This window comes from Molossus molossus, unplaced genomic scaffold, assembly GCF_014108415.1.
Source record: "Molossus molossus isolate mMolMol1 unplaced genomic scaffold, mMolMol1.p scaffold_m16_p_1, whole genome shotgun sequence".
Classification (NCBI taxonomy): Eukaryota; Metazoa; Chordata; class Mammalia; order Chiroptera; family Molossidae; genus Molossus; species Molossus molossus.
The window spans coordinates 229,954,851-229,970,210 of NW_023425344.1; the positions used below are offsets into that span (position 1 = coordinate 229,954,851).

The 15,360-nt window shown below is 40.0% G+C and overlaps 1 protein-coding gene across 9 annotated transcripts in view; it reads right to left on the bottom strand.

Annotated features, from left to right (window-relative positions):
• The window catches only part of SPTLC2 (serine palmitoyltransferase long chain base subunit 2), a 113,136-nt gene that overhangs the window by 46,055 nt on the left and 51,721 nt on the right, over positions 1-15,360 (bottom strand). For all 9 annotated transcript variants that reach the window (XR_004959573.1, XM_036262146.1, XM_036262142.1 and 6 more), the window contains 4 exons: positions 15,152-15,245; positions 11,694-11,799; positions 9,832-10,051; positions 6,551-6,677 (listed from right to left, as the gene is read on the bottom strand). Coding sequence is in view for 8 of the 9 variants with exons in the window: in XM_036262146.1 (XP_036118039.1) it covers positions 6,551-6,677; positions 9,832-10,051; positions 11,694-11,799; positions 15,152-15,245 (547 nt within the window). In the remaining variant the exon portion in view is untranslated. The remainder of the gene's footprint in view (positions 1-6,550; positions 6,678-9,831; positions 10,052-11,693; positions 11,800-15,151; positions 15,246-15,360) is intronic.

A 15,360-nucleotide genomic window follows, 5' to 3' on the forward strand; every position in this document is an offset into this window, starting at 1 on the left:
CTTAACATTCAACTATACAAGAACCCATTCATTTTCTAGTACGTCTGGGTCATGTGTATACTCATTCATTCAACAAAGTTACTGAAAGGCTACGCTGAGTGCTACACATTTTATTAACTCTTATCTTTGGCCAGAAATAAAACACATCAAAGCAAAACTCTGAAAAATGAACAAGCACATTTTTAGTTGCGTTGGTCAGAAAATCTGCCTTGATTCACAAATAGATCTCACAGCTACATTTCCATTACTGGACGTGGATTGGTGACGTATGAAGTAAAAGCTAGAATTTCAAATCTCTAAAGGAATTTGTCAGAATGTCCTAGGTTTCATTTTTTTTTCTACCCACCAGCCTGTTCTAACTCAGTATGTCCAACTCAAGATACAAGAACAGGGGCAGCACAATCCCCATCAATTAATTTATTTTGGTTCCTAGTCACGTGTCCCTCTCTCCTTTAAGAAAAGGACAGGAATAGAAGAAAGGTGGAAAGGTAGGGAGGAAGGAGAAAGGAGAATGTACAAAGCAGGTAGGGAACAGATCTCCACTTTCCTTGCTTGCTGCAGCTTTTCTCTACACTCTAGTCCCCATAGAGCAACAGGTCTTCCCATGAAAATGGTAAAAACATTTATTAACCATCAACTACATACTTCTTGTGTATATGTCTAAGCCTTCCAATCTTGTTGTAAGCAGGATTTATTTTCATATAAGTTATTAATATAAGTACTCTAGAATCTAATAATAGGAAAGTTTTAATCATACGGTAAAATTAATTCTGGTTGTATGGAGTGTTAACTAAAACACAGAAGTTTCCCCCTCCGATCAGCTACTTCCACCCCAGTCTCAGGAAGTGGCTCCAGACTGTTTCTGGTCCAGCTCCACATTACTGATAATGCATGCACCTCTGAGTCTTGTTTCACCAACCTGACATGGCATCTAAACGCACTTGTACCTCTATTACTTTCCATGTTGCCCTCACTTAATAACAACAAATGTTGTAATATTACTATGTTTTAGTCTTCTAGTGGCTGATTATATAAATTTGTAAATTTAAAGACTATTTTTTAACTTCAAAATGTGTTATTTATAAATTTGATAGTAATCTACTGACTGACTCCCCACCCAGTATGATGATAGAAACTGACAGGCTAGTCCAGCCAGCGTGGCTCAGTGGTTGAGTGAGTGCTGACCCATGCGCCAAGAGGTCACCGGTTCGATTCCCAGTCAGAACACATGGCCAGGTTGTGGGCCTGATCCCCACTGGGGGGCATGCAGGAGGTGGCCACTCAATGTTCTCTCTCGTCGATGTTTCTATCTCTCTCTGCCTCTTACTTCCTCTCTCCCTAAAGTCAATAAAGGAAAAAAAAAAAAAAGAAAAAAAGAAAAGAAACTAACAGGCTTGCACGCCCTCACTTTGCTCTCCCCTCTTTCTACATCTCTGGCCTTCTTGTGGCTACTTTTACATTGTCAAGGTTTTTGATATTTATGTTTGGTTTATAACCATAGCTAAACCTTTAAAGCTTTAACTATAACTGACCCTAAACACTAGAAACTAATTAAAAACAATATTACATTTGTGTCAAGGCTAAATGTTTTCTTCTTTTTTAACCCCCGAGAACTCAAGTCACATTTTTGTTTTGATTTCATCTTAAATGAAAGAGTTGTTCAACATTTCAGAGCTCATTAAGTATTATCAATATGAAACAACTATTTCGGATCCACTAATTCTGGTTAGGGGCAAAAAAGGAGAAAAATCATACTAAGCCCATAAATAGAGAAGAGTAGCCACTGTATAAAGGACATATAGTGCCGTAAATCCTACAACCTGACACAGGTCATATGTGTGTGTGTGTGTGTGTGTGTGTGTATATATATATATATATTTTTTTTTTTTTTTTTTTTTTTTGAGAGAGAGAGAGAGAGAGAGAGAGGAAGAGGGAGAAAGAGACAGAAACATCGATGAGAAAGAATATCGACTGACTGCCTCCTACAGGCCCTCCACTGGGTATCAGGCCCACAACCCAGGCATTTGCCCTGACTGAATCGAACCAGCGACCTCTTGGTGCATGGGTCGAAACTCAACTGCTGAGCCACACCGGCTGGGCACAGGTCATATCTTTCCTTGGAATACAATAGGTGTTAATAGACAACCCCAATATCAATGGAAATATTTAATAACAAGCAAGTATTTATATTTTAATTAAAGTCTAACTTGCTTTATAAATTTAGTTTCTCTATCCTAATCTGATTCTTAAAGTTCTTCTAAGGATTCGTTTCCATACCCATATCATTAATGAGATACAGAACCTGCAAGTTACAATGGAGCAAATGCTTCCCTGACTCTGAAAGCTGGCTTACAAATGGTTACTTCTGGTTACAAGATGACCTGGCTAAGATAAAGACCAAATCAACTGTATCATAAAAGTAAGAAGATTTCTGCCCTATCAGGTTTGGGTTTTTTTTTTAAGGTAGAGTGGAAGGGTGGAAGGATGGAAGGGAGGGAGGGGAGGGGGGAGAGGGGGGGATCCATCAATGTGTCTCCCGAATGACCCTGACCGGGGCTGGGGATTGAACCTGCAATCCAGTTACATGACCTTGACCAGAAATTGAACCCGAGACCCTTTGGTCCAAGGGCCAATGCTTTAACCACTGAGCCAAACTGGCCTGGGCTCAACCTAATACTCTTACAAGATAAGATTGCCCCCTTTCAGAACTTCTACCCTCCCCACAACCTCTATCCTCGCTTCAACACACTCACTCCCTCAGTTATTGTACCTGCACTATTACGCTATGGCCCCAGTGATCTCCTTGCTATTCCTGAACACAGAGTAAAAGCATCAAAGTACAGGAGACAGAATTGCCTCCATCTGATGGCCTTCCATCCCTGGATTTTCAAGGCTAAATCCTTACCTCCTTCAAGTTCTTGCTAAAATCTTACCTTTTCAATGACCACCCTATTTAAAATTGCAAACTAGGTCCCCAGAATTCCTGACTGGCCACCTTTCTGGCTTACCTTTCTGCCAAAGTACTCACCACATTCTAACATACAGTGCATGGTGAATGATTAATAAAACTTCAATTTTTCTATATTACACTAATCTCCGGGACTAATACCACAACCCACTGTCTGTCTCCTGCATCCCTAATATTCCCCAAGTATATACTTCACTTCAATGATCTGCTTATATGCCCATTTCCTGTGGATTCTGATTCAGAGTCTAACATGTAGTGAGATACTCAATGTTTGCGAGATTAAAGAAATGCCATGTCCTGAACATCAGAGATTAAGTTTCTCTTAAAGCAGGCCATTTCTATTATCAATCACACTCAGGTACAGTAAAACCTTGATATAACAGACTAATTTGGGCAAGGTGTGTCTGTTAAAGCCCAAAGTCTATTTATTGTAAAGTGGGTTTTCCTAATGCGTATGTTAAAAAAGTAACAAATTAATTAGTTTACCTGTTTATTTTAACATAGACAAGTTTGTGGAATTAAAATTAAGTATGTATAAAAAGTTTGATTTCACAGAAAAGTTTTCTATATGTATTACAGTAATTTTAAATTTATACTGAATAGATCTAGTAAATTCGTGCGTTCACCAGTCACCACCAGTAAACAATGCATACAGTTGGGGTGTGGCTTATCGCAAGTGGGAACATCAGCAGGCAGGTGTTAAAACTGCTCCAGAAAGTCACACCACCGACAACAGAAACAACTGCTGCGCAGGATGTGGTGTAATCACATGCTAATCATTCCTAGAACACTGTTTACCAGCAGTGACTCCTGGATTTAAATATGTAGACTATAGTTGTAGATATGTAATGTTTATTTATGTCCATAAAATTACTAGTGATTTTCCTATCATATGACCTATTCATTACAATTTGTTAAAAATAACAGTGAATTGGTATTATGTCTACTTTTGGTTGGGTTTTTATTATCCTGTATTTTGGCAAAGAAACAATGTAGCCAATAGAAGTTTGTCATACTGATTCAAAGTTTTGGTAAGGGGGTTGTGGAGGCTGAGTGGAGGGGGCAAAAGGGAAAGGAAATGAGGAATATCTATCTGTAACAGTGTCAACAATAAAAAAAAAGTTTTAGGGAGTAATATATATATTTTCTTATCCTCACCCAAGGACACTTCTTGATATTTTGTTCAGATAGAGTGGGAGGGAGAGAGAGAGAGAGAAACACTGATGTGAAAGGGACACATCGAGTGGTTGCCACCCACACGACCCAACCAGGGCCGGGAATAAACTGCAACTGAGGTATGTGGCCTTAGCGGGAACCGAACCCAGGTCTCTCCAGACCGTAGGCCAACGCTCTAACTGCTGAGCCAAACTGGCCAGGGCAGGGAGTAATTTTTAAAATAATATATTTTAAAATATATTATTTAAAAGCTGATAGTGGTTATAAATTCTTTGACCCATGTTCCATTTGGGGTGGAGTTTGACTTCCCATGTCCTGCAATCTGGGCAGGCTTTAGGGACCCATTTGTTCATAACAGATCAGAAAAGATCGTGGGGTTTCAGCAGGTTCTTAGGAACACTTGCTCTCAGAAGCATCCTCTCTGGATACCCCAGTCAATGTGCTATATATAAAGAGCTCATGCCACATGGGGAGGACACGTGAAAGTGTTCTGGTCGACAGCCTTAGCTGAGCCCGGTCTTCAAGCCATCCCAGCCCAGGTGACACGAGTGAAGAAGACTCCAGATGATCCCAGCCCCCCAGCTATCTGAGTCTAACTCAGTGGCTTGGGTCTTCCAGCTCAAGCCCCAGATATTGTGGAGCAAAGACAAGCCATCCCTGCTGTGCCCTGACCGAATTCCTGACCCGCAGAATCTGTGAGCATTATAAGATGGCCATTGTTTCATGCTACTATGCATAGGGGTTGGTTAGAGAGGCAACAGATAAACTGGAAACTCAGTGCTAACCCAAAGCCTATATCTAATTGCCATATTTCATTTTCTCACTACCTAGATTTCATTATTTAGTACAAGTAAGTCATTTATCCAAAGGTCATGTGTCACACAGATCCATGCTCTGGGATAAGAACAATAACTTATCCAAAGGTAACTCTGATAGCTGTTAGCCATTCATTTTTCAGTTGCCTAAAGCTGTCTGCTAAATCAGTGAGGTTGATGCACCTAGGTGAAGTATCTAGCTAAGTGCTACCTATACAGATAGATAGATAGATAACTATATCTCAGATCAAAGCACAGTCTTTTAATAACACCCTGCAGGAAGGAGAGAAGATAACATTATGACTGTTGTCAAGAGGGAGCTACTCACAATGTGTTCACAACATTAATGAAATACTTTCTTTCTCTAGGAATCAATTCATGAAACTGAAAATGATCAACACTTCCAAAATCTATTTCCAAAAATCTCATGATAACAAGGATGTATCACAGAACAGAGATAATATTAAAGTAAAATTCTGACTTAAGAAAACAGGTTTAAGTCTATCAAAATCAGTTTCTGTCTTGTTTTTCAATGCAAACCATATTAATCTTACCACAGTGTTATTTAACTGAAAAGGGAGAGCTCAAGGCTGAGAATGTGAAATCTTTTATGACAGTAAAAATAATTTTAGAAGCAGTAAAAAACAAGTATAGTTAATACATGCCTTACAATGGAAATACTTTTAAAAGTGAAAAAACAAAAAAATACAATGGCTCTGCTTTCCTTTTCTGCAGTTAACACTGCCCCCTAGTGATACAGAATAAAAGTAAACTATGGGAAAGCAAAGGTCACACTTGATTGTTCATTTTAGTATTTTAAGTCAGGGCGTCTAGTCTACAGATTCCACCAAAGACAGAATAAACAAATTCAAGATGACCTATGTTAGCTATTGTATGTTAAATTACAAACTCTTTTCAAGGCACTAAATCAAGGACACTAATTCATGAAGACAGCTTTTTTTTTTTTTTTTTAATCCTCACCCGAGGACATTTTTCTATTTTTTGTTCAGGTAGAGTGGGAGGGAGAAAGAGAGGAACAGAAAGAGAGAGAGAAACATCGACGTGAAAGGGACACATCGAGTGGCTGCCACCCGCACAACCGACCAGGGTCGGGGACAAACTGCAACCGAGGGACGTGCCCTTAGCGGGAACCGAACCCGGGTCTCTCAGGACCGCAGACCAATACTCTAACCGCTGAACCAAACCGGCCAGGGCAACAACAGCTTTTAAATACTATGAGAATGAAGTATGACTACACAGTGAATTCTATTTTCACACAAAATTGTGCAATTCAAGAAGGACCCTGAAAGCTTATTACCTGTAACTTATAAGGGAAGATAGGATTGCTAAAGCAAAGCCTCACCACCTGTAGAGAATAAAATTCAACAGGAAGCAAGCCAGGCTTGTTCTCATGGCATATGTATCAAACACAATGAAAAGTGTCCATAGAAACCAAGGCCTCACACACCTGCCAGCTTGCTGATTAGGATACTGGGCTTCTCATTTTAGAAAAAAAGCTCTAGAAAAGAGTATGTTTGGTTGCTAAATATTTACTGAGCCCAGGACATTTTCCAAGGAAAGAATGACTTACCCAGGGTGGTGCCATCCTTCCCCATGATGCACTCCATGGAGGTGATGATCTGTTGCACAACAGGTGGTGACATGGACGTGGCGTAAACTGCACTATGAGAATGTGTTCGCAGGTAGTCTATCAGCTCCTGGGGAGTTCACAGAAGCAATTCATCAGAGGCAATGCTTGAATTCACCGGCAAGGTCACTGCCTACCTTCCAGAAGAAAGCAGACTCCTCCTTCCTTCTGCAGCAGTGGAATAGGGACACTAATCTGAGAGACAAGGTCAACCAACATGGTCAAAGCATGCTGTCAGTAACAGCTGGGCCAGACACATGACAACGACCTTAGACTTTTTGTTTTTTTAAGCATGCCACAACATGAAAGAATGAGAAACTAGTTTTAAAGAAACCCTCATTTAATATTATAAATAGATCTACAATTAAACAAGAAAGTCCTTTGGATTTTCTGTCCTTTGAATTACTTTTGGACAAATGGTTTACTTATAAGTATTACAGAAAATGTCACCTACATCTTACCCCACTTTTGCAAAGCCCACCCTTACACTCCATAAATCAGAGAGAGACGAGTCTCTAAACCAATTTAAAGGTATTGAATATCCTCCACACAGAAATTGATAAAATGATATGTGACAGAATTCATTGGGTCTTTCACGAGAACACTAGAGCCTGCAATAAAGAATGAAAGAAAAGCCCGGCGAGTGTGGCTCAGCGGTTGAGGGTCAACCCATGCACCAAGACGTCGCTGGTTCAATTCCCAGTTGGGACACATGCCCAGGTTGTGGGCCTGATCCCTAGTGGAGGGCATGTAGAAGGCAGCCCATCCATGTTCTCTCTCATTGATGTTTCCATTTCTCTCTCTCTCTCTTTTCTTCTCTCTCTAAAAATCAATAAAAAAAAAAAAGTTAAAAAAAAAAAAGAAGAAAGAAAGAGCCCTGGCCGGTTTGGTTCAGCGGTTACAGCATCGGCCTGCGGTCCTGAGAGACCCGGGTTCGGTTCCCGCTAAGGGCATGTACCTCGGTTGCAGTTTGTCCCCGGCCCTGGTCGGTTGTGCGGGTGGCAGCCACTCGATGTGTGTTCCTTTCACATCGATGTTTCTCTCTCTCTCTCTGTTCCTCTCTCTCCCTCCCACTCTACCTGAACAAAAAATGGAAAAATGTCCTTGGGTGAGGATAAAAAAGAAAAGAAAAACCATGTCTGTCAGATACAAGGTTTTCAAAGCAATCAGTTTCCATCTCCGATCTCTGATTCCTTCTTACTTCACTAAATCTTTAAATAACCACATAAAAAAAGCTTATGTACCACCAGAACCAAGAAGACACAATGTGGCTTTTTTACAGTGTATCACTTCAAACATACGCAAAGTTGTATAAAACCCACAACAGCATACACACACTGTACCTAAATGATCTCCCACAGTACTATTTTTCTGTCCTTCGGTTTAGCAACAAATCTTACCAAAAAGCAATCAGCTCTCCAAAGGGAGCCTGATCCCATGAACAAAATTAGAGGTAAAAAAAATCTATCAACTTGCCTGAAACTACTGAAAATGGATTTTCCCTAAAAGGCAATCAATTATTAAGAGGAAGTCCATGCTTTAAGATTTCCAAAATTTTAAAGAGGATTTAAATAAATGTATGAGTATCTACTATGTGCCACATACAAATACTTTACATTGATTTTTTCCCCTAAAACTGCAGTTTAAAATAACAGTTTTGATGAGATATAATTCACATATGATAGTATTCACTTTTTTATTTTATTTATTTATTTTTTAAATCCTCCCCCGAGGATATTTTTCCATTTATCTTTAGTTAGAGTGGGTAGGGAGAGGGGAACAGAGAGAAACATTGAATTGAGAGACACATTGACTGGTTGCCTCCTGCACTACCCCAACCAGGGCCAGGGACTAAACCGCAACCAAGGTACATGCCTTGACCGGAATTGAACACGAGACTCTTGGTCCGTGGGCTGACGCTCTAACTGCTGAGCCAAACCAGCCAGGGCAGTATTCACTTTTTTTTCTTTTTTTATCCTCACCCCCGAGGACATTTTCCCATTTTTTTGTTTAGACAGAGTGGGAGGGACAGAGAGGAAGAGAGAGAGAGAGAGAAACATCGCCGTGAAAGGGACACAATCGAGTGGCTACCTCCTGCACAACCCAACCAGAGCCGGGGACAAACTGCAACCGAGGTACATGCCCTTAGCGGGAACTGAACCCAGGACTCTCTGGACTGCAGGCCGATGCTCTAACCGCTGAGCCAAACCGGCCAGGGCAGTATTCACTTTTGTAAAGTGTACAATTCAGTGTTTTTAGTATATTCTCAGAGCTATACAACTTTCATCACTACCTAATTTTAGAACATTTTCATGACCTCAAAAAGAAATTTCACACCCATTAGCAGTCACTTTCCGCTTCCCCCATCTCCTCAGCCTCTGGCAACCACTAACTTACTTTCAATCTCTATGATTGGCCTGTTCTGGGTGTATCATACAGAAGATATAAGATAACATGTGACCTTTGTGACTCCCTTCTTTAACTTAACATAAAGCTTTCAAGGTTCATCCATATCACAGTATGGACATCCACTATTATTTTTTAAACCATTACCGCAATCTTATAAACTCATTTATCTCTGTTTTACTCATAAGGAAACTGAAAGGTTAAATGATTTGTGCAAGGTCCCACAAGGTTAGGGAAATAGTCAAACCCAGGCCTGTCTCCATGGTTCAAACATTTCTACCATGCCACACATCTCAAATGCCTCAGAGTTCATTATATAATTTTTAAATGAAAAAAAGCAAAGCCTTATAATACACCAGAGTTAGTAAAATAATATTTTTTCTTTCTGTTTCTATGCTCACCCAAGATGCATTTGAGTCCAAGGGCAGGGAACTTGGTCTTTTATTCCCATTGTCTTCCATGACAACCCCACTACAGTGAAACTGTGAGCGCAACTCAAACCGAGCAAAAGACTGTGGTGAACAGGCAGCACCGCTGTGTGCTCTTTCATACAAGAGAGTATTCTCTATCTCGAACCAGCATGCAGTTTAGAATGAAGCTCAAATAAGAAAACAACAAACAATGAACAGAAACAGCCTTTAGTGCCTCAGAGTCACTCACCAAGCAGCCTCAGTGTGAACCCGCTGGCACCATGAGCCTAAGCCACAAACAAATTCCGATCTCCACACCCCAGTTCAGACAGTCTGCTAGATGCGACTTACCACACCCAGGAGCCAGTACCTTTATCCTTAGCTGCTCAGTTCTCATGACCCATTTACCTTCTTGCCTCCAATGTATCCTCCAGAAGCACCAAAGCTCTTGGTGAATGTTCCCATCATAATGTCCACATCCTCAGGATCCAGGCCAAAGTAATCTACCACACCTCGGCCTGCAGGGCCCAGAGCCCCAATGCTGTGAGCTTCATCTAGATACAAGTACGCCTTGTACTTCTTCTTAAGGGCAATCACTTCAGGAAGGCGAACAATAGATCCCTCCATGCTGGCAAAACAGTAAAAAATACATACACAGAGACTTCTTAACTCTCAAAATTAGGAGCTGGTCACTTTATTATTATTATTAATTTCTTAAGTTTACTACCTTTTGAAATAGTCTAATAACTGCCTTTGGTTTTAAACTGGCAAAGTCAAATGATGCCAGGGCTAGGCAGGTGTCTAGGGGAAAGGAGACTGGAGCTTTCAAAACAAGTACCAGAACACAATTAATCTTAATTCACCACAGAGGAGTAAGAGTCACAGCAGATTCTTCTAAAGCTTGTAATTATAGGCAACATTAGACTCTGTATCACAATGCGTATGTAATTGAAATTATACAGAATGAATTAAAAAACATTAGGAGGTAAGAGAGAACGTGCAAGGGCTGCAAATAGGTAACCAAAATACTTCTTAAAATTAAATGGTGTGTAATTTGTTTTGACATATTAGAAAACATATTCCAGTTCTTGACCCTATGTATAAATTCCCTCTACAAACAGGAAAATAAACGGTCCAAATAGAAGGGGTATTTGGGGACCATGTAACTTAATGAAAAGAATTAGAGCTGTACAAAAAGACTTCTGTTCTAGAGGTAACTCTGCTTCCAGGTTCTTTAACAAGTCATAAACACCATCTCCTTAGTTTCCAGAGGGGTTTAATTAGTATCCCTTTAAAAATGAAGTGAATCCTGGCCGATATGACTCAGCAGTTGATTATCGACCCATGCACCAAGAGGTTGCTGGTTCGATCCCCAGTCAGGGCACATGTCCAGGTTGTGAGCCCAATCCCCAGTGGGGGGCATGTAGGAGGCAGCCAGATGGTCTCTCTCATCAATGTTTCTATCTCTCTCTCCCTCTTCCTTCCTCTTGCTCTAAAAATCAATAAAGAAAAAAAAAATTATTTTAAATGAAGTGAAAATGACCCAGTGGGTATGCCTCAGTAGGCTGAGTGCTTTCCCATGCACCAAGAGGTCACCAGTTTGATTCCAGGTCAGGGCACAGGCTCCGTCCCCAGTAGGGGGCATGCAAGAGGCAACAGATTGATGTTTCTCATTGATGTTTGTTCTCTCTTTCCTTCTCCTTTCCTCTCTCTCTAAAATCAATAAAAACATATTTTAAAAAAAAGAAGTGAGAGCCCTGGCCAGTTTGGCTCAGCAGCTAGAGAGTCGGCCTGCGGTCCGGAGAGACCCGGGTTCGGTTCCCGCTAAGGGCACGTACTTCGGTTGCAGTTTGTCCCCGGCCCTGGTTGGTCGTGCGGGTGGCAGCCACTCGATGTGTCCCTTCACGTCGATGTTTCTCTCTCTCTCTCCCTTCCTCTCTCTCCCTCCCACTCTATCTGTAAAAAAAAAAAAAAAGAAGTGAGAATAAAGTGAAGCTGAAAAATTCTAAGACCACAGGAAACCAAATCAGAAAGATAAGAATAATAGCCTGGCCAGTGTGGCTCAGTGGTTGAGCGTCATCCCATGTACCAAGAGGTCACCAGTTTGTTTCCTGGTCAGGGCACATGCCCAGGTTGTGGGCCAAATCCCCAGTGGAGGGCACGCAGGAGGCAGCCATTCAATGTTCTCTCACATTGATGTTTCTATCTCTCCCTCTCCCTAAAATCAATAAAGGAAAAAAAAAAAGATAAGAATAATAAAGAAGAATTACCTATATATTCCCTCCACAAGGATTAGAATCTTCTTCCAGGGCCTTCGTGTCCGAGGCTGACCATAGACAATGGCATCTTTCAATAGCTTCTCTAGGCTTTGCATATCTACAGCACATACAAAAGAATGTCAGCTTAAAGTTAACTTCCTCTTTCCTAACTTTATTCCAGAAATGCAAATATATATGTCTTACTTAGGAAGTGTGTCTGAGATAGCAAAAGACTTTAACAAAGTCGAATAGGGGAGAAAAAGGGTAAAATGACTGAGCTACTGCTGGCTTGAATTAAAATCTCATCTAAAATGTAGCAAATGTTCAAAACCACAGAAACTCATCAAATGACTTTGGCACAACTGAGTCAGCTGGTCAGCGGGCTTATGAAATGACCAATGTCTTGTGTTAAATACCTTGCCATTCAATTAGCTTTTTTTATATTTATAAAATCAAGAGCATCTTTAATCCTAGTGAGTCATTCAGAAATAATGCACTAAGAAGATTGAGCAAGAGTATGAAAAATGACTCTAAATACACATGCCTCCTAAAAAAGCAAACATGGGGGGAAAACTTCAAAGTACACAACCATTTCCTTTCACTTGAGAGATTCTTGATAAGTGCTTGTTAAGTAGCTTTACCTTGGTAGTGGGTTAAAAATACACCAGTCTGGTTAGTGCCTTAGGATGAACTAAATGCATAACTCTCCCTGTTAAGCAAGCTTGGCAATCAGTTGAGATTGTTCCTATTTGATTTGATCTGCAGCTATATTTACACAACCAAGTTCTTGTGGCTCTGTTGGTTCTTAAGGTGGTTACCAGGTCTAGGAACCAATGTGGCTGGTAGCGTCACTAATAAGGGTCATAATTTTCCTGTTAAAGATTTGAAGACCACTGTTGCCGCCACTATTGACGTCCTACTTACGTTTTTTTGCCCTGAAACACTGTCCTTAAGGACATTCTGCCCCACCAAAATATCTATGCCACATTTGTCTGGGGTGTATTTAAAGGTGGGAGGGACCCCATCATAAAATCTGATTTTCTTTTCTTCTTTTTTTAAGTATGTTTTTATTGATTTTTAGAGAGAGAGGAAGGGAGAGAGAGGGAAAGAAACATCGATGAGAGAAACATCAATTGGTTGCCTCCCGCACGACCCAGACCAGGGCTGGGGATTGAACCTGCAACCCAGGTAATATACCCTTGACCATAATTGAACCCTCAACCCTTTGGTCCTCAGGCTGGTGCTCTAACCGCTGAGCCAAACTGGCCAGGGCATAAAATCTGATTTTACAGTTTTTATTGTTCCTCACTAAAGGAGGGGGTTAGAAATTGCAAGATTTTGCTCTTCACATAAAGAGGACTCTGTTAGAAAAGAAAAATAAGACAATAAAAACACATACCACAAACACAAATAAGATGGCCATAGGTTGTGACTGTGTTTATACCTTCAGTTAGTTATAAGAACCAATCTGTCTGCTACCTAATGCAGAGACAGGAGATGCTGCCATGAAGTGTCTGGTCCTGCAGCAGGGGGCAGTGTGTGGCAATCAGCAAGAGCAAGTAAAAATGTACTCATTGTTTTAGTTTCCTCTGTTTACATGGAGAAGAGAAAAATAAATATTGATTCAAAATTTTAGATGAAAGGAAATATCTGTAGTAGAATGCTTAACCATATTATCAACTTAGGGGAAAAAATCTAGTATCTCTCTCATATTATGCTCCACAAATCCCATGTAAAAATAAAGATTCAAATAAAAAACATACCACAAAACTACTAGAAGAAAATAAGAGAATAACCCTATTATCTTAGAATATGGAAGGCATTAATACAAAATCCAAGTCATAAAACAATAAATGTGACAACATAAGCATTTTAATAAATCTGCACAGCAAGACTAAAAATGAAGTTGAAAGTAAAATAAAAAATATTGCAACATAAAAGAAAATATGAAGGGCTCTTATAATCAGTAAAATGGAGAAACCATTAGAAAACAGCCAATTTTCTAACTGGAAATACAAACAAATACTGTATAAAAAGTTGCTCGGTACCTAATAATCAAAGAAATAAAAATTAACATGTTACTGACTTATTAGAGAAGGAAAGATTTAAAATGATTCATAATGGCCTGTGTTAGCTTGTGAGTCACAGTCATGTTGTTGAGTAAAAATCCGTACAATGCTTGGAAGCAATTTGGAAAAGTACGAAAACATTTGTGCTCTTTTAACCATGCATTCTAAGACTGCTCATCCTAAGGTACTAATCACACCACTGAAAAATTAGAAACAACCTCGATGTCCAAACTGAGAGAAAGACTGAATAAGGGCACTTCCAGACACTGCCAGTCACTCTGGCATTAGGGGAGGAGGAGAGTCACATGTACTGCCAAACAAAGTTCACCACTGTGTTGTAAAAAAAGAGCAGGTTCCACTATGGTGTTTAATAAATCCCATTTACATAAAACAAAATGCTATTTGCATCATTCTCATTGTAAAACATTTTAGACAAAACAAAAGGAAGGAACTTAGTACCATATGTAACCTTCCAACCAGGAGCACAGACCTACCATTTGGTTGTTTATTCTTCTAGACTCCTGTCTGTACATGTACACATTTTGGTAAAAGATGATATTAAACATACAGTTTGGTAATCTTTCCTCCTTACATGTGACTGTTTTAACTACAAATGTTATGCATTTTTATTGAAATAAAATATTTCCACTTAGGAAGAAAGTTTTGGTTTAGTAGCACCTCGTCTTTGCTTTTACAGCATCTTTTCACACCTGTATCGTACTATCTGTACACTATATTCTAACTATTGCTTTGTCTATAATCTCTTCATTAGTCAATCAGAGATCTTTGAGATCAGGGATCCTGCTTTACTCTTCTCAATACCCTTAGTGTAATGTGTTATGGCAAGACACACCACAGACATCTAGCAAATGCATAAAGAACAAATGACTTGTAAAGAAGTCAAATGAAAGGAGAATGTCTTGTTTGTACCAAAAGGCTTCCTCCAGCTTTTTTTTTTTTTTTATTACGAGGAAGAGAATAACTTTTAATTTTTTTTTTTTTAATGATTGACTTTTTGAGAGAGAGAAAGGGAGGAAGTGAGGGTGGGAGAGGGAGAAGGGCAGGGAGAAAGGGGGAGGGGAGGGAAGGGGGGAAGGAAGAGGGGAGGAGTGGGGGGAGAGGGGGGAGGGGGAGAGAGAGAGAGACTGATTTGTTGTTCCTTTTACGCATTCACTGGTTGATACTTCTATGGGCCCTGACCGGGGATCGAACCTGCAACCTTGGTATATTGGGCAATGCTCTAACTGAGTTACCCGGCCATTTTAATTGAAAGACATTTTAATTGTTGCTACTTCACCTTCATTTATAGTTTCTATTATTAATGTAATTAATGTCACCACTGCCACTAACCCAAAGAATACTAAACACTAAGGCCAGCAGCAAATTCCACAACAAACTCACTGTTGTGTTTGAAGATTCGAATGGTTGCTCCTGAGAGTCGGGCTCCTAGAACCAGTGATGCATGGTTCAGTTCATCACTCAGAATCAAGCAACCCTGCAAAACCACAAGCACAGGAAGTAAGAAGCTGGGGGGGTTCATTACACAAATTACCAAATGCTAATATCATTAATAATAATTAAATCTTATTAAGGAAAGCTAGTATAACAGC